Source organism: Staurois parvus, unplaced genomic scaffold, assembly GCF_062004578.1.
Source record: "Staurois parvus isolate SC_StPar_1 unplaced genomic scaffold, SC_StPar_1.0 ptg000746l, whole genome shotgun sequence".
NCBI classification, from domain to species: domain Eukaryota; kingdom Metazoa; phylum Chordata; class Amphibia; order Anura; family Ranidae; genus Staurois; species Staurois parvus.
The window spans coordinates 1,486,609-1,502,493 of record NW_028318542.1 but is presented as its reverse complement, the minus strand read 5'-3'; the positions used below and the strand labels follow the sequence as shown (position 1 = coordinate 1,502,493).

The 15,885-nt window shown below is 41.8% G+C and overlaps 2 protein-coding genes across 2 annotated transcripts in view; one reads left to right on the top strand and one right to left on the bottom strand.

The window, feature by feature from the left end:
• Nucleotides 1-10,386, bottom strand: part of LOC149445094 (major histocompatibility complex class I-related protein 1-like) — a 58,332-nt gene extending 47,946 nt beyond the window's left edge. The window contains exons 1-3 of the mRNA XM_089654134.1: nucleotides 10,277-10,386; nucleotides 9,599-9,856; nucleotides 6,197-6,472 (exon numbers count right to left, since the gene is read on the bottom strand). Coding sequence (XP_089510260.1) covers nucleotides 6,197-6,472; nucleotides 9,599-9,856; nucleotides 10,277-10,349 — 607 coding nt within the window. The 5' untranslated portion in view covers nucleotides 10,350-10,386. The remainder of the gene's footprint in view (nucleotides 1-6,196; nucleotides 6,473-9,598; nucleotides 9,857-10,276) is intronic.
• LOC149445091 (cytochrome P450 2G1-like) overlaps nucleotides 1-15,885 on the top strand; it is a 776,615-nt gene that overhangs the window by 224,381 nt on the left and 536,349 nt on the right. The gene's annotated exons all lie outside the window — the stretch shown is intronic.

Sequence of the window (15,885 nt, the reverse complement as noted above, 5' to 3'; positions counted from 1 at the left end):
AGGTGTCTGTTTAGACCCCTGATGTTTCACCAAAGCCCCCCAAGTAAACAAAATATTAAAAATAACACTGTAGAAAATATTAAAAAGAAACACACTGAGGGCTTGTTCACACAGGGCATACCACAGTATCCCTGAACTTATATTGTTTGAATTCAGGGCTGTTCACCTGCACCCATATGTGATTCAAGGGGGCAAAGAATGGATGCAGAGTGGTACATCATTTTAAGGCATGTATTAACAGTGGGGGGGAGAAGTATTAACAAGGGGGAGCTGGACAACCCTGTCCTGCTCGTGCAGCTTCTGCATCCCAATTGACATGAATGGGACTGCCTGCACGGGGATGCATGGAACACCTGTGCATCCCCATGTTCATAAACATGGCCTTCACACAAGCCCCATGTGAATGAAGCTTTAGTAGGCATTTCATAAATTATGTTGTGAAAATGCACAGCGAAGGCATCAACACAATAACGTAACAGCCTTCACCTATTAATAAGTACACAAAGGATATATTGTAAAGGCTACCATTATGTAAGTATTTTTAGTGAAATGAAGGATCTGAGAACTATTGCAGGGCCTAAAATATCAGCTATTTGTTTGTGTGTCCCCCAGTACAATCTCTATCATCTCCGTAGGTCAGTCTGACTTGGGGGGATTGTACTGGGGGACAGAATGGCCTGGGAGGGAATTATATGGGGAAGGTGGGCAGAGTGACCTGAAGGGGACTAATCTGGGGGACAGCATGAACTGGGGGGATTATACTGAGGAACAAATTGACTTGAAGGGAGGAAAGATTATACCGGGGGACAGATTGACCAGGTGGGGGGATTATACTGGGGGACAAACTGCCCTTATTTTTTTAACCACGCCCCTTAAACACCTCCCACTGTTAGCACAATGTGGCCTTACCCACTGTTCACCATGGCACTCTGCTCTTGCTGCATTACTTTGCTACTTCTAGTGTCCAAAAATGCTCCAGGTCTTTTACAATCCTAGCAATACTCCTGGCACATTGAAAACCATGCCCACCCTTCACTATGATGCACTAAATAAACTATATTTTTTTTTTCATATCAAACAATGGGATCCAACTTATGATCTTTCACACAAGCCCACTGACTTCATAAAACGCCCCTGGCCAGCTTCTAAGGGTCATTTTGTTTTGTACGCAAAGGTGCTAGACATACGTACTGATCACTCATGACCCCAGAAAATTTTTTTAAAAAGTTGATGAAGCCAGAAAGACAGCAAAGTGAAGCAAAATAAAAGAGGAGAAATGTAGGTAAAGAACTACTGTAAACGTGCAACAACCAGATAACATTGTAAAAATAATCTTGTGGGTTAGTTTATCATTCCCTTTGTACTTCATGTTATTTAGGAAAACCCAACTTACTGGCCAAGAGTGGGAGCATCATACTGCTGTGATTGACAGCACAGATGTAGACATCATCATCATTTGCGGTGGTGTACATTGACAGTTGCGTGAGGTAAGTGATGTCAGGATAAGGTAAGGTCACTTTTTCCACCATGCTCTCTGGTACCAGCTCCCCATTCTTGTACAACATCATGAAGATGTATTTGGGGTAGTGTCCATATGCCCGACAGCTCAGTTTGTAGGTGGAATTTCCGATATATATCTGTGTCAGCACCACAACTGGTTCTTCTGCCGGAGAAGAAGAATGACAACACACGACTGAGTATTCTACTTTGTATCAGACCACATTGCAGCAATCCAAGCAGGGACAAAATATAATCTATACAAGAACTCTACACCATGCACTTGGCTAACCAAGAAGAACTCTGCTCTGAAATGTTTTGTTACACATCCAAAACTTGGCTTAGGTTTCAAAAAGTATTTCCAGAGTTTCCTCTAGGTGGCATCGTTCAAACACATATGGCGATCGTCAGTCGTATTTTTGTTACAACTAATTTATGGATATTAAATCGCAATGAAATCGGAAAAAAGGAGTGCATGAACTATTTTTTAAGTTGTGCTACTTGAAATCGCACTGATTAACCTCCCTAGCGGTCTGATTATGTCAGTATTTCTGTGCTCAAAGCGGTACATTTTTTTGCATGGAAATATGTTGTTTTTTTATTGTATTCCTGTAATTTTTAGGAATAACTCACTGAAATCTGTCCGAACAAGAGTCTAGTAAACATCCCGGGTATGATAAAATTTTAAACACGAAACCATAAATTATAATATAATAAATAATCATAAAAAATAATAATATAATAATAAATGTAATTCAATAATGTAATCAAACCAAAAACACTGAAATTTGAAATATAGCGCCAAGTTCGCACATCACTGAGTTCAGTCGCAGAATCGTTTTCAGTGTCTGATGATAAATTTCCCCACAAATCATTATCACTCAATTCTGCAAGTGATTCTGATTTACTATCGCTGTTCTCTAGCTGGTCTAAAACTGCTTTTGACCTAAAGGGACGCTTTTTGGACGCCATGGACTTTTCTCAGTTTCCAGGCAGAAAGAACAGTAAAAATGCAGGCAGGGCACAGGACAAAGCACTCGGGACAAAATGTATGTGAAATGGTTTGATACAGTAATGGAATACTATGTGATTTTAGTGTATTTAGTGAATGTCACTTTTAAATTTTTTTAATTTCCCGCCAGTTCCGCCTGTGTACGTCCTGTACGTCCCGATGTCGCAGGGAACGGAACCCGGAAGACGGATGCCGACATCGGCCAGAGGAGATGGCCACGGATGCTGCAGGGGGGACATTGCGGGAGCGCAGGACAAGGGAAGTGCAGAACAGATCCCAGAGCACCGCTGCAAGGTATTCCCGAGTGTAGCTCGGGGTTACCGCTTGTGGTACTGAAAGTTAACTCGAGCTACACTGGGGAATACCGCCAGGGGGGTTAACAATTATAGGTAAAGTTGATCCAGGGAATATCCGATTGCCTCTTGAGCGATTAGGAAGGAATTTTTTTCCCCGCAGGAGCAAATTGGATCATGCCTCGCTGTTTTTTTTGCCTTCCTCTGGATCAATTGTGGGTATAGGAATATAACTTTTTTTTAATTATTATTTTATGGTTGAACTGGATGGATTTTGTCCTGAAATGTACCCATGCAGAAAATGAATGAAAGGTTTAGCACTGGGAATCACTTTTTGATACATAAGTAGTACATTTTATATACAACTACATAGATCAGACCAAAATGAGGGACAAATAAGGAGGAAAGAGGGACAGAGGGACTTTGTTCCGAGTCAGAGATAGTCAGGGACATTTGGGAGCTATGACTATGCTGCTCATCCCTATTCTTTCATACAGATAGGGCTGTACTAATATGGATGGCTGGGGACACCTTAAGGCCTGGTTCACACTAGTGTGACTTCTGATGCGACTTGAGGAGATTTGGAGTGATGTTTAGTCGCAGTGCTGCTCACTGTTCTCCTTGCTGGAGGCTCTGCAATGAGGAAGCACAGCCCTGCCTCTACTAAGATGGCCATCTCCACACAGGGACACAGAGCAGAACACGCCATAGTAAGTCAGTATTGGGGAACCACAGGCAATAGTGGGGACTAGATATTTGCTCTTTGTATGCCTTGTTTTGGGAACAACTTCCAAAGTTCATTAACTCAGCAGCTCCATAGACACAATTTGGGCCCTGTATCTGATATACATGCCACCTACTGCCCATCCCCATTCTTTCATAGAACTAGAGCTGTACTAATATGGATGGTTGGAGACAACATAAGGCCTGGTTCACACTATTGTGACCTCTGATGTAACTTGAGTGGCACAGAATCGTATGACATTGGAAATATCAATGCGACTTAAAATGGTGCAAAAGGTGTGATTTACAGTCAACATAGCCCCATAGAATATGCAAAGTGGTATAAAAGTTGCACCACATAATCGCACTGTAAATCGCGTCAAAGTTGCATCGCAGCACTGTGAACCGAGCCTAAATATGAAGGCAATATAAAAGCAAGAACTTCTTCTATTACATTAGGAGAAAGGGAAGCTTTAAAAGTATGGGGATTTTTTTTTTTACTTACCTAGGTGGATGCAGCATCTGTCCCCCTCCGGCTCTAAGGGTGAGAACTCAGCAATCACATGATTAATAATAATAATAATAACAATAATAATTATTATTATTATTATTCATTATTGTTATTATAATTAATAAACACCTGAACAAAAATACAACAATAATAAAATTATTGGTGTTATTATTATTTTATTACTTTTTTAAGGGTTAAGGTTATGGGTTAATTATTATTAATTTATTATTACAAGTATTTATGATTATTTCTACTCGCCGGTGTTTTCCAACGATCTCCGACGGGGAGGAGAACTTTTTTGTTTACTAACAGTTCTCTTCCCTGTCAGCTCGGGGACACTGCTCTGGATGGCTGTGCTCAGCACAGCCATCCAGAGCAGTGTGATTACAGTGAAGTACCAACACACCGCTCCCTAGTAAAATACTTCCTGCACACAGTTAACCCTTTGATCATGTTAACCCCTTCCAGCCCAGTGCCATTAGTACAGTGTCAGTTCTTTTTTTTTTTAGCACTGATCATTGTATTGGTGTCACTGGGGCTTTCAGTGACACCAAGTCAGTTTCCCCCAGAGTCAGAATACCCGCTGCAGATCCTCTATAAGTCGGGGATCTCCGCCATTACTAGTAAAGATAAAAACATTTTTAAAAATCCCAATATATATACCGCCATTTGTAAACACTATAACTTTCACGTAAACCAATTAATTTATACGTATTGGGATTTTCTTTAGCAAAGACTATATCTTGTCTTAAATTTTTGTTGAAATTTGATTTTTAGATTTTTTTACTGGACATGTTTAATAGCAAAAGGTCAAAAATATTGTTTTTTTTCTCAAAATTGTCAGTCTTTTTTTTTTCTATAGCGCAAAAAGTAAAAACCGTACAGGCAATCAAATACCACCTAAAGAAAGCTCTATTTGTTGGGAAAAGGACATAAATTTAATTTGGGTGCAGCATGACTGCGCAATTGTCAGTTAAAGTAACACTGCGCTGTAACGCAAAAAATGGCCTGGTCAGGAAGGGGGGGGAAATCCTGTGGAGGGCACGTGGTTAAAGTGTATGTCTACCCAAAACACTGACTTAGTTTCGGTTGGAGGTGGGAAGGATCAGAACTCCTGTTGGGTTTTACTGCTATCTAGGATTCCCATAACTTCTACAGTTTTATCAGACAGGAAGTGAAGGAAAATCTCTAACATATCCGCGCTCCTGCAGTCCATGTTTTGTGTAGGCAACAGAGCCCATTCATTTGAAAAAGCAGCCGGCACAGGAACCTCGGTTCCCAGTACGGTTGCGATTTCCAGTGCGAGCGGCGTGCCATTAGAAGTAATTGCACCCGCGCACAGGTCCGCATTCCTCTGTGCGAGTGGCGCGGTTGCATGGATTTTTGTACGGATCCGCAGCGCCACCACCCACACATATTTGAACCAAGCCTTACAGCAGCACAGACAGAAAGACAAATGTATTTATTTAACCCCTTCACGCCGGCGCCTCCCGGCCCTTTAAGGGTTACAGAAGCCAGGAGGCGGGGTTGAGTTTAGGGTCATGTGACCACCGTGACACGCCGTCACTGCAGTCACATGATCAGGAAAGGTCCCAATCGAAAGAGGAGATCGGGACCTTTCCATGAGTACCGGACATGTGTGCTGGGAGCGTGCAGGGTTCTTTTTTATTAGACCGCAAATGTGCGGCCGCTCGGCGTGTAGACCCTGACGCCAGGAGGCAGCACATTTGCATTCGGCTGGCGTGAAGAGGTTAAAGTAGAGTGTGGGAAAGCTATTGTTGTATGTGTCCATGTTGCAGATGTTCCTCCATTTCCTGTTTGGTAAAATTGTTGTCACTGGAACAGGAAGTGAAGAGAAAATTCTTTAACAGAGCACTGGATCGCAATAGGTATGGACAGAAGTGCTGACCAGGGGCGGACTGACCATTTGGAAACTCAGGCACTGCCCGAGGGCCCGGGGTCAGTAGGGGGTCCCATGAGATGCCCCTGGTACCTTTTTCATAGGCTTTTTTGAGTTTGGGCAAGGACACAGGGGCCCCATGATCCTCTATTGCCCGGGGGCCCCATGAGTTGTCAGTCCACCCCTGGTGCTGACCCATCCCCACTTTAGCCGGATATTTAAAAAAATGGTTTGGCATGCACTATTGTGAGAGACAATACCTTTCCTGTTAAGTGTGCAGTTTCCCAGAGACAGCAGCTCATATATATGTGGAACACATGTAGTCACCATACTGTTCTTGGTCTGTTCTAACACTGTCTTGTTCCCATTATTTAGGTCAGCGAAGATCTGCGCTCTTGGGTCATCTGCGATCCAGCTGCCGTTCTCCACGCTGAAACTCATGAATGGTCTCCCATTGTAGTGAAAGCTGAACATTGTGTCAAATGTTCCATCATCATAGAGGACGCAGCCATCCAACAGCTGCAATACTTGGAATTCTGAAATCACAAAATTAGAAATTTGAAATGGTATTTTTGCTTTTATTTTTATTACATTTTCTGATTCATTTATGACTTGTATACAGGGGCGGACTGACCATTTGGAAACTCGGCCACTGCCAAGGGCCCGGGGTCAGTAGGGGGCCCCATGAGATGCCCCTGGTACCTTTTTCATAGGCTTTTTTGAGTTTGGGCAATGACACAGGGGCCTCATGATCTCCTATTGCCCAGGAGCCCCATGAGTTGTCAGTCCGCCCCTGCTTGTATACAACTAAAGGACCAAGTAAATAGCCAACACTCCTGGCACTATATTACATATTAACCACTTGCCTACCTCCTGCCCAGACCAATTTTCAGCTTTCAGCGCTGTCATACTTTGACTGACAATCAGTCATGCAACACTGTACCCATATGAAATGTTTGTCCTTTTTTTCACATAAATAGAGCTTTCTATTGGTGGTATTTAACCCCTTGCCCTCCAGAGGATTTCCCCCCCTTCCTGACCAGGCCATTTTTTGCGTTACAGCGCTGCATTACTTTAACTGACAATTGCGCAGTCATGCAACGCTGCACCCAAATGAAATTTACATCCTTTTTCCCCACAAATAGAGCTTTCTTTCTGTGGTATTTTATCGCCTGTGCATTTTTATTTTGTTGCGCTATAAAAAAAAAAGACTGACAATTTTGAGAAAAAAAAACATATTTTTGACTTTTTGACATATCCAGTAAAAAAATAAAAAAAATAATTTCTTCATAGATTTAGGCCAAAATGTATCCTGCTATTCTTTGGTAAAAAAAATCCCAATACGTGTAAATTAATTGGTTTATATGAAAGTTATAGCGTCTACAAATGGCGGTATATATACTGGAATACTTTTTTTTACACTAGTAATGGCAGCGATCAGCGTCTTATAGCGGGACTGCAGCAGGCATTCTGAAACTTGGGGGGGGGGGTTGGGGGGACTGACTGCCACTGATATCCCCAATGACACTAAAACAGTGACCAGTGTGTGCATTTTACTTGGGAAACATGCTGCTGTGTATTACTCTGCTGTGCATGTTATTGCTGGCAGGAGAGAGAACTGTGTTGTTAACACACAGGTCTCTCCCCTGTCAGTATTACTCAGTGCACCACATTCCTGTGCAAATGACATGCGATTTGTGTGCCGTGCATTTGGAGCCATACATTTTGTATGGCTTTATTCACACCGCACCCGCATCAAAAAGGCGCAGGACCCTTTTTTGGGTCCAAACTAGAATCGGATCGCATGGGTATTCACACCTATGCGATCCGATTCTGCACATCGCACTGCATTTTGCAGACCGATTTCGGGGTGTTGTTAACTTAACATACACACCCGCAGTGGTTCGCATAAACGGGGTGCGATTCTGATGTGGTGCAGAATTCGCACAGAAAACACTGCGAATTCCGCACTGCATCAGTGTGAACCCAGCCTAACTGTCATTGGGTTACCACATTGTCTGGTGGCAATTTGTTAGATTACTTAATTTATTACAGGTACTTATACAGCACTACCAATGTATGCAGCCTCGGTTAACGTAATTTTCGGTTTACGAATGAAAATCCATTGAAAATAATGCCTCGGTTTACAAATTTTTAATATATTTTTTTCGCAATATGAAGTGTATGTCGGTGCTGATTTTTAAATACAATTGCCAGCTTTTTTTTTTCCTTCACTATAGTGCACAGAATTAGCTGTCACTTTCCCCTGAGCTAAAGGATACTTAATTTCTTTTATCTTGGGAAACAAACTAAAAGGAAACATTGTTTCTTTTATCTCAGGAAGCAAACTAAAAAGGAAACATTGTTTCTTTTAACTCGGGGAAATAAACTAAAAGGAAACTTTCTTTCTTTTAGCTGGTGGGAAAGTAACAGCTGATTATCTGAGCTATAAGAAAAAATGCTGGTAATTAAATTTAAAAACTGGCACTGACATATTTTATTTTTTTATTTATTTATTTCAGGTACTTATATAGCACTGTCAATTTATGCAGTGCTTTACATATATATTATACATTCACATCAGTCCCTAACCCTCAAGGGATGTACAATCTAAGGTCCCTAACTTACATTCATACATACACATACTAGGGCCAATTTAGACAGGATTCAATTAACCTACCAGCATGTCTTTGGAATGTGGGAGGAAACTGGAGTACCCGGAGGAAGCCCATGCAGGCAGAGGGAGAACATGCAAACTCCTGGCAGGTTGGGATTTGAACCAACAACCTTAGTGCTGCCAGATGGAAGTGCTAACCATTTAGCCACTGTGCTGCCCCATATAGTGACAGCAACTTTTTTTTTTTACCTCCGGAATGGATTAATTGATTTTCAATGCATTCCTATGGGAAACCATGTTTTGGTTTACAATTTTTTTGCAATACGGAGAATGCATTAAATTCATAAACCGAGGTACACCTGTATTGTACACCCACATCAGTCCTTAATCCTCAAGGAGCATGCAATCAAAGGTCCCTAACTCACATTCAAACATACACATATGAGGGCCAATGCAAACAGGAGCCAATTCACCTACTAGCATGTCTTTGGAGTGTGGGAGGAAACCCATGCAGGCACAGGGAGAACATGCAAACTCCAGGCAGGAGGTGTCATTTTTGGGATTTGAACCAACAACCATAGTACTGTCAGGTGGAAGTGCTAACCCATTTAGCCACTGTGCTGCCTAGTGCAGTTAATGGGTCGAACTAGGGCAGTGCATTCCTATGCAGTGCAAGAAACGCACCTTTCCCACACCATGTTATGTTGTGAATGAGCCATAACCCCCTGCTGCTGCTGCTGCTGACGTATGATGTACGCTGATGACGGTTAAAGGATTGAAGCAAGATGCACATTTCCATCGTATTTATCAGCCAGTCTTCAAGCAAATGAAACACAAAAATGAGTTTGAGGGCGCAAAGAGTCACAGCCAAAATTACAAACATTCAACATTCTGTTCAATGGCATCATCCAACGAAAATACAATAGGGTGAGTGGCCAATGGAGGCACCACATAAATCCAAACTAAAGAAGGAATTTATAGTCTAAAGCCCTAACATTAAAGAGATGCAACAAATGAGACTTTAAATGACGAAATGTTCACTTACCTTCAGTATCATTCATATAATTTCTATATTGCTCAAATTTACTTTGTAGCATTAACTGGTATTTATATTCACCAAAAGTGGCAGCCAATAAGTTGCCGGAGGTACTCCTAAACCATGGCACCCGGCGCTCTATAACTCCATTGACACTGTCATACCAGAACAGCATGACGTCATCCAGGGATCTGGTCGTGTAGTAGGGCGGGTAATCATATGTGGAATCATTAGTGACAGTTGTGAAGAAAAAATGTGAATGGGTTTCTGTGCAAGAGAAAGAAAAGTACAAAAAGTAAACATGGATCCCACTTGTAATGAAAATTAGGCTTCTAACGTATTTTTATAGGATAGTGAAAGTCAAAACTTTTTTCTTTTTAGCTTTTTATAGAGCATGGAAGGGTTAGAATGTCCAAAGGACTATGTCAGTTTCTAGCAGCATCTTCTGTTTACATTAAAAAGCTGCCAGGCTGCCAAATTTCTGTTTTCTTTAAAAAAAAAGGACAAGCCTTGTGATTTCATTGCTTTGGTTGTGAACTTTGAAGATGAATTTCTCCACCATTCCTACAGCTCCAGAAATTATTAAGGTCTTGTTTTTAAAGTGTTTTTACATTTCATTCTACGCAGTGCAGCTAGAGCAAGGGGAAAACAAAGAAACTACATGAAATTGTAATGTAGTTCTCCTACCTGCAAATACAAGGGGAAGAGATGAGAAAAGAATCAGCAAACGTAACACATGCAATAGATATCCCTCCATCATCCAGCTATTGATGCGTCTTCCACCTGCTCGGTGTCTCCTCCAGTCTGTGTTAGAACCAGGTTAACCTGCATCTGGATTTAAATATATAATTCCCACCCTGCTGCAACCCAACAGGTCTAGGTGTGTCCTGCCATTTTCTTGCCAGGACCAAGTAAACGCTTGTTACTAAGACATTGTATAGAAAAAGAAAAAATAATGACATGACATTCTGCGAAAGGCCAAAAGGGGAGGGGGGCATACAAAAGATACCATACCTTCCATGTATGAGACCCACAGCTCTCATAGCCCAGAATTACAGCTAGAGCTAGTAGAGGGCAATAATAATAATAATCAAAATGTTACTAAACCCTGGACCCTGCATTCACTATATCTGCTCTCCCCAGACCCTGCATTCACTATATCCGCTCTCCCCAGACCCTGCATTCACTATATCTGGTCTCCCCGGACCCTGCATTCACTATATCTGGTCTCCCCGGACCCTGCATTCACTATATCCGCTCTCCCCAGACCCTGCATTCACTATATCTGGTCTCCCCGGACCCTGCATTCACTATATCTGGTCTCCCCGGACCCTGCATTCACTATATCCGCTCTCCCCAGACCCTGCATTCACTATATCTGGTCTCCCCGGACCCTGCATTCACTATATCTGCTCTCCCCAGACCCTGCATTCACTATATCCGCTCTCCCCAGACCCTGCATTCACTATATCTGGTCTCCCCGGACCCTGCATTCACTATATCTGGTCTCCCCGGACCCTGCATTCACTATATCCGCTCTCCCCAGACCCTGCATTCACTATATCTGGTCTCCCCGGACCCTGCATTCACTATATTCGGTCTCCCAGGACCCTGCATTCACTATATCTGGTCTCCCCGGACTCTGCATTCACTATATCTGGTCTCCCCGGACCCTGCATTCACTATATCTGGTCTCCCCGGACCCTGCATTCATTATATCTGGTCTCCCTGGACCCTGCATTCACTACATCTGGTCTCCCCGGACCCTGCATTCACTATATCTGGTCTCCCCGGACCCTGCATTCACTATATCTGGTCTCCCCAGACCCTGCATTCACTATATCTGGTCTCCCAGGATCCTGCATTCACTATATCTGGTCTCCCAGGTCCCTGCATTCACTATATCTGGTCTCCCCGGACCCTGCATTCACTATATCTGGTCTCCCAGGACCCTGCATTCACTATATCCACTCTCCCTGGACCCTGCATTTACTGTATCCGGTCTCCCCGGACCCTGCATTCACTATATCTGGTCTCCCCGGACCCTGCATTCACTATATCTGATCTCCTCAGAACCTGCATTCACTATATCTGGTCTCCCACAGTACACACAACATGTAAATGCAATTATTTTAGTAACTAGAAACTGCTGAAGACTTTTTCTCATCAGCAGTTAGAGCAGTCTTGTGACTTCTATCAGTGTCCAGCAGAGCATTGGTTAAAGCGTGTGGGAGGAGTTTTCTTTCTGCTTTAGAAGGATGCAGAACCCCTGACCTCTGTCTGGACAGTGCTGACTGGCCCTGTGCTGATCACATGCACTCTCCCAAGAAAAAAAAAAAAAACACTCTAGCAATACACACCAAACTGAGCATGTGCAGTGTCTCCACATGATATGTCTTATCAGAAGATAAGAGGGGGACACTGGAAGAAGGGGAGGGACAGAGAAGACAGGATCAAACAGTCTTTTTTACACAATGCAGAGGATTAACCCCTTAGGTTCCATAGTGAGTATAACAAGCATGCTTTACTGCATATACAGACTGATTGTACTGTTGTGGGTTTAGTAACACTTAAAAAAAAAAAAACAGAGCAGTGATCCAACAATATATGGGATATGCCCCAGGAGAGGTAACACTGCATTTAAATAATAAAAAAAAATTAAAATATGTCCGGAGTTTTGCTTTAACCATAGCAGTTAATCCGGTCTCCTCCCATGCCAGGCAGGGTTGTGTATGTGACAGAGCTGTGTAAATCTTGGAACTGGATAGGAAAAAATGTAAATCCTTGGATGGGTATGACAATAGATTCCATTAGCATAAAGCAGCTGTTTGGGTGTATTCCTTCCAATCTTCCTCCACTCCTGAACACTCTGAACAGGAGGGAATTTCCTTGCCTGTGTCTTGCGTAATTCAGTCATCAGCGATGGGTAGGGCACTTGAAAGGTTTAGGTGTTTTTTTTTTTTTCATTGCTGAAATTGGAACAATACCCAGAACAAATCTTTTTAATAAATGTGTTTGCCACCCAGTAATTTATAGACAGTAAAATACAAACTATTTAAAGCTGAACTGCAAATGGATATAAAAAACACAAATGACTGCAGTTTGGAAATCATTATTACATCATTACATGTATTTTTTTGCATGCTAGCAGTGTAAGTACCTGATATTAACCTGGTATCAGCCTCTGGCAGCCTCTGCATAGCAGAGTTGGAGCATAGGAGGAAGAAGCAGCACAAGGAGCCTATCAGTTTATGTGGTGATGAGAAACATGCTGATAGGAGGAGAGAGCAGAGTGACAGAGGGAGGAGCTCATTACAATGCTGCTTCTCCTTTCACTGTACAGTCGCAGGCTGGGGGAGGTCCAGTCCAACTTGGTATCAGAGAAAGTGGGTTCAACGGTGCTGGCTAGGGACGAGATCTTGATTGGGTGAGAATACAGCCTCAGGCTGAAATTAGCAGTTTGTCTGAATGCCAGACTTTAAAGTGAATGTAAACCCTCACCTTGTAAAACAACCCATTCAGTTTCAAATAGAAATAAAAGGCTGGACCCCTGCTCTTTTGTTATATTATTTTTTTTATTTTATTTTTTTTCCTTTCTCTTTGTACTCCTTTCTTTTCTTTTCTGTTTGTTTTTGGTGTGGCAGTGGATAGCTGCTTTTAGTTTGTTACAGTCAGAGTTATATTAATGTTCTTGTAATTTATGTGCCATTGATAGCCCCTGTGTGGGCGTACCTTTTGCCCAGTTGGCGTTAGAGAACTATTTTTTCTATTTTTTTTATTTTTATTTTTTATATGTGCGTTTGATAGTCCTTGCGTGGGTGTGTTTTGTTGCCTGTGTTTTATACTGTTTAAAAAATTAATAAAAAAACATTGAAATACAAATAGTAATGAAAGGCAAAAACATGTGTGTATAGATACAAAATATATTATAAATATCTTTTTGCCTCTTTTTATAAGCGATCGCATACCCTCTACTCTCAGCTGCATAGGAGAAACAGCAGCACACTGATCTTCCCGGTGAATGACTGTGCAGAGGGGACGAGTCAGCAGAACTCTGATCATTGGTGAAGATCAGGCTGAGTTGTCAGCACAGTTAGAGAACTGACCATGATGTGCTTTCCTGCTTAGTGTGGTCAGTTTTTGATAGGAAAGCAGAGGGACTGGCAGGAACACCAGGGTTTTCACACAAAGGAATCAAAGAGAACAGGATACTGTATCATACAAGTACATGGTACGTCAGGCACATATCAGCAATATAAAAAGTTGGGTTTACGTATTCTTTTACCCCCCTGGCGGTATTCCCGAGTGTAGCTCGGGGTAAAGTTTCAGCACCAGAAGCGGTAACCCCGAGCTACACTCGGGCTTACCATGCGGTGCTGCTCCGGGATCTGTTCTTCTCTTACCTTGTCCTGCGCTCCCGCGATGTCCCCCCTGCAGTGTCCCCTGTAATGTCTGGGTTCTGTCCCCTGCGAGTGTCGGGACGTACGGGGGACGGAACAGCGGGAAATTTGAAAATGACAAAAAGTGACATTCACTAAATTCACTAAAATCACCTAGTATTCCATTACTGTATCAAACCATTTCACATACATTTTGTCCCGAGTGCTTTGTCCGGCGCCCTGCCTGCATTTTTCCTGTTCTTTCTGCCTGGAAACTGAGAAACGTCCATGGCGTCCAAAAAGCGTCCCTTTAGGTCAAAATTGGTGGCTTGGGATGTCAATCACCGGGTCCCGGCCAGAGATTCCCCACTGGCACCCGGTGATTGTCGTGTAAAGCTGACAGTGGAGAGATCTGTGTGTAAACAACACAGGTCTCTCTCCGGCTAGCAAGGACATGCTGATTTGTATTTCTCTGCGTAGCAGAAAAATACAAAGCAGCATGTCTCTGTAGTAAAACAGCACACAGTTAACCCTTTGATCGCCCTAGATGTTAACCCCTTCCTGCCCAGTGTCATTTGTGCACATAGACTGATACTGATACTAAAAGCATGATACTCAGGGCATTTTAATAACACTGTTAACATTAGCTGTGTAAAGCCACGTTAAAGGAGTGAGTTTTTAGCATTATTTAGTGTTTTTGTATTAGCGATTAGCAGCGTTTTGCCTCGTTTTTTTCACGCTTGTGGTTTTTAGCATTTTTCACCCCCCCCAAAAAAATTTTTATTTGGTCAAAGAAGTTCAAAATTGCTGGTTTGTTGTGATGTACTGCGTTTTTCAGCGTTAGAGCATTTTTACAGCTACAAAACTCCTCTAGAAACCCACTAGTCCTGGGTTTTTTTCCAGCCAAAAAATGCCACTGCTAAAAAACATTGATTCCAGTCTATGTGTGTATGGACACATAGGATAACATGCTGGGGGGTTTACTGGCTGTAGAAAAAATCGTCAAAAGCCAAAAAGAGCCGCTGTAAAAATGACCAGTGTGTATGAGGACTCAGTATTAGCACAGGGTCAGTGCATTATATTAGCACTGATCACTGTATTGGTGTCACTGGGGATGTTAGTGGTAGTTATTCAGTTCCCCCCCCCAGTGTCAGAATGCCTGCCACAGTCCCGCTATAAGTTGCTGATCGCTGCCATTACTAGTATAAAAAAATTAAAATAAAAATTACAGTATATATATATATACCGCCAATTTAGGATGCTATAACTTTCACGTAAACCAATTAATTTACACTGTTGGAATTTATTTTAGCAAAGACATGAAGCAGAATACATTTTGGCCTAAATGTATGACAAAATGTTATTTTTTTTTTTTTTATTGGATGTTTTATAGCAAAAAGTGTGTTTTTCAAAATTGTTGGTCTTTTTTTGTTTATAACGCAACAATTAAAAAACACATAGGTAATCATATACCACCAAAAGAAAGCTCTATTTGTGGGCAAAAAAAGGACATAAATTTCATTTATGTACAGCGTTATATGCTCACATGTTCATGCAGAAGAACTGTTGAGCCCCAATACTATCCTTCCCTCTTCCAGTCTAAAAGCTGCTATACAAAGAAGAGGCTGACATTAAGTCATATTCAAGTATTTATAGTAATTAAATTTGAAATAGAATACATTTTTTATTCAAATACATAACTGCATTTATTGGTATTTTTAGGGCTCATTTACACCACACGTACATTTTATTATTTTACCTTACTAATCAGTGCATTGCCTCTACTATAAGTAGCAAATATGTTTTTCTTTTAGTGATTTCATGTTAATGATTTATCTACTTTTTTGTGATCTCTAATTCACATATAGTATTTACAGAATTTGCAGTATTTATCTCAAATTTGATATTCTTTTTATT